General features: G+C 39.5%; 1 protein-coding gene across 1 annotated transcript in view; it reads left to right on the plus strand.

The window, feature by feature from the left end:
* LOC107654571 (uncharacterized protein C16orf96-like) overlaps positions 1–2,263 on the plus strand; it is a 26,998-nt gene that overhangs the window by 9,132 nt on the left and 15,603 nt on the right. The window contains exons 6-9 of the mRNA XM_016441705.1: positions 50–172; positions 342–416; positions 532–696; positions 2,104–2,222. Coding sequence (XP_016297191.1) covers positions 50–172; positions 342–416; positions 532–696; positions 2,104–2,222 — 482 coding nt within the window. The remainder of the gene's footprint in view (positions 1–49; positions 173–341; positions 417–531; positions 697–2,103; positions 2,223–2,263) is intronic.

Consider the following 2,263-nt stretch of genomic DNA (forward strand, 5'->3'; position numbering starts at 1 on the left):
TGAGTGTGTGTGTGTGTGTGTGTGTGTGTGTGATGTTGTTTTGCTGCAGAACACTGATCTGGTGAGTGAAGTAGAGGCAGCCATACTGCAGCTGCAGTCCAAGTGTGAGAAGCTCCACAGAACATCCAACCACCTGACAGAGGAACACGGCAAGAAACAGACACACATCGATGTGAGTAAACCGACAGCCTCATGGAGTGAGTGAGAGGATCACAGCTTATCAATACTGACATGTGTTGATTGATCGAGAAATAGCCTTAACTCAACTCAAAATCTTTGGCAATTTATATGCAAAATAAGACACAATTTACATCCTGTAACTTAAGTTGTGTTTTTTCCAGCGTCTGTTCAAAATTGTGGAGGAACTGGATGAAAAGAAAGCTGACAAGGAAGTGGTGGAAATGGAGATTGAAATCGTGAGTTGTTTCTTTATACAGTTCATAAACAATTTAAGTTCATGAACTCTTTGTGGGCCCCGTCGGACCATAGCAGTCACTCTCAGTCAGTGGATGTCATCTGTTTGCTCCTAAGAAAGCTGACAAACGGGCTCTGGAGAGCAAGGTGAGCCGCATGCAGTTCGACAGCATGACAGATCAGCTCAATAACGTGTTACAGGATCTGCTGAGTAAGATCGGCGGTCAGGAGCAGGACTGGAACAAGGTCATCGAGAAGATCTCCTCTGAGATGGACTGCAAGGTAAGAGACGGATGGACAGAAGCAGTTCTTCTTTAAGCTCATTTAACATCTCCATGGTGTAAACATACTTTCCCACCTTTATGAACCCATATGTGACGCTGCAGCACAAAAGCAGTCTTAAGTCGCTGGGGTATATTTGTAGCAATAGCCAACAATACATTGTATGGGTCAAAATGATCGATTTTTCTTTTATGCCAAAAATCATTAGGATATTAAGTAAAGATCATGTTCCATGAAGATATTTTGTAAATGTCCTACTGTAAATATATCAAAACTTAATTTTTGATTAGTAATATGCATTGCTAAGAACTTCATTTGGACAACTTTAAAGATGATTTTCTCAATATTTAGATTTTTTTGCACCCTCAGATTCCAGATTTTCAAATAGTTGTATCTCGGCCAGATATTGTCGTATCCTAACAAACCATAAATCAATGGAAAGCTTATTTGTTCAGCTTTCAGATGATGTATAAATCTCAATTTTGAAAAATTGACCCTTATGACTGGTTTTGTGGTCCAGGGTCACATATGACTTAAAGGCAGGGTAGGTGATTTGGTTCAAAATAATTTTTGTTATGCTGGTTGAAAGTCACATCCCGATAGCAATCACTAAGTTAAGTTTTCTAAATGTATTTATATCGTCTGTGGAAGGCGTTGGACCATAAAATGTTTCATCCAATCATATCCCTAGTCTGAGGATGTATTTGCATACCTCCGCACACCCTGTTCTCGCAGACATGAGGCATTCAACCCTCCATCAACGCCATGATTAGCCTCTGCTCTGTCTGTGCGCGTTCATGTGTTTTGGAGGAGGCGTGGCTTTGGAGAGTGATTTGCAGCGAGTGTGGGATCTTACGCTTTCAAAGCTAGTTTGTTATTGTTAGCCTCTCTGAAATCGCCTACCCTACCTTTAATGGGGCGTTTATATTACACGGTTTTCAACTAAAAACAAAACAAAACAAAACGTTTTAGTGACTTTGGAGAGTGATTTGCAGGGAGGGTGGGATCTTATGCTTTCAAAGCTAGTTTGCTATTGCTAGCCTCTCAGAAATCGCCTACCCTACCTTTAAATTACTCACTGATAGAATTGTTGTAAACTTCCCATAAATACAAGAACTCAAAAACAATTTTGTGGTAATTCGGAGTTAAGTATTGTATTATGATACTTTTTCACATAATGCTAATGAGAATATTTATCAGGTAATGAGAATTTGGAGGGAAATATGCTTAATTTCCCTGAATCTAATGTTACAATGAAAAAAAAAATCTTAATGTTTTGAGAAAGAAAAATTTTATTTAATTTAATTTGCCATTTCTGTTACGGTATAGAATCTCACAAGCCCCCTGCACTTCCATCATGTACTGATGTATAAAAAGGACTATGATTATGTGTGTCGTGTACTGTAGTTGAACCGGATTGAGCTGGATCCTCTGAAGAAACAGCTCGATGATCGCTGGAGGACCATCCATAAGCATCTGCAGACACCTCCGATCCCCGAGCAGGATGACGCCGCTGGACTCAGGAAGTGAGGCACCAGATTCACTTTTTCTAATTATATATTATATA

This window comes from Sinocyclocheilus anshuiensis, unplaced genomic scaffold, assembly GCF_001515605.1.
Source record: "Sinocyclocheilus anshuiensis isolate Anshui unplaced genomic scaffold, SAMN03320099.WGS_v1.1 scaffold787, whole genome shotgun sequence".
NCBI classification, from domain to species: domain Eukaryota; kingdom Metazoa; phylum Chordata; class Actinopteri; order Cypriniformes; family Cyprinidae; genus Sinocyclocheilus; species Sinocyclocheilus anshuiensis.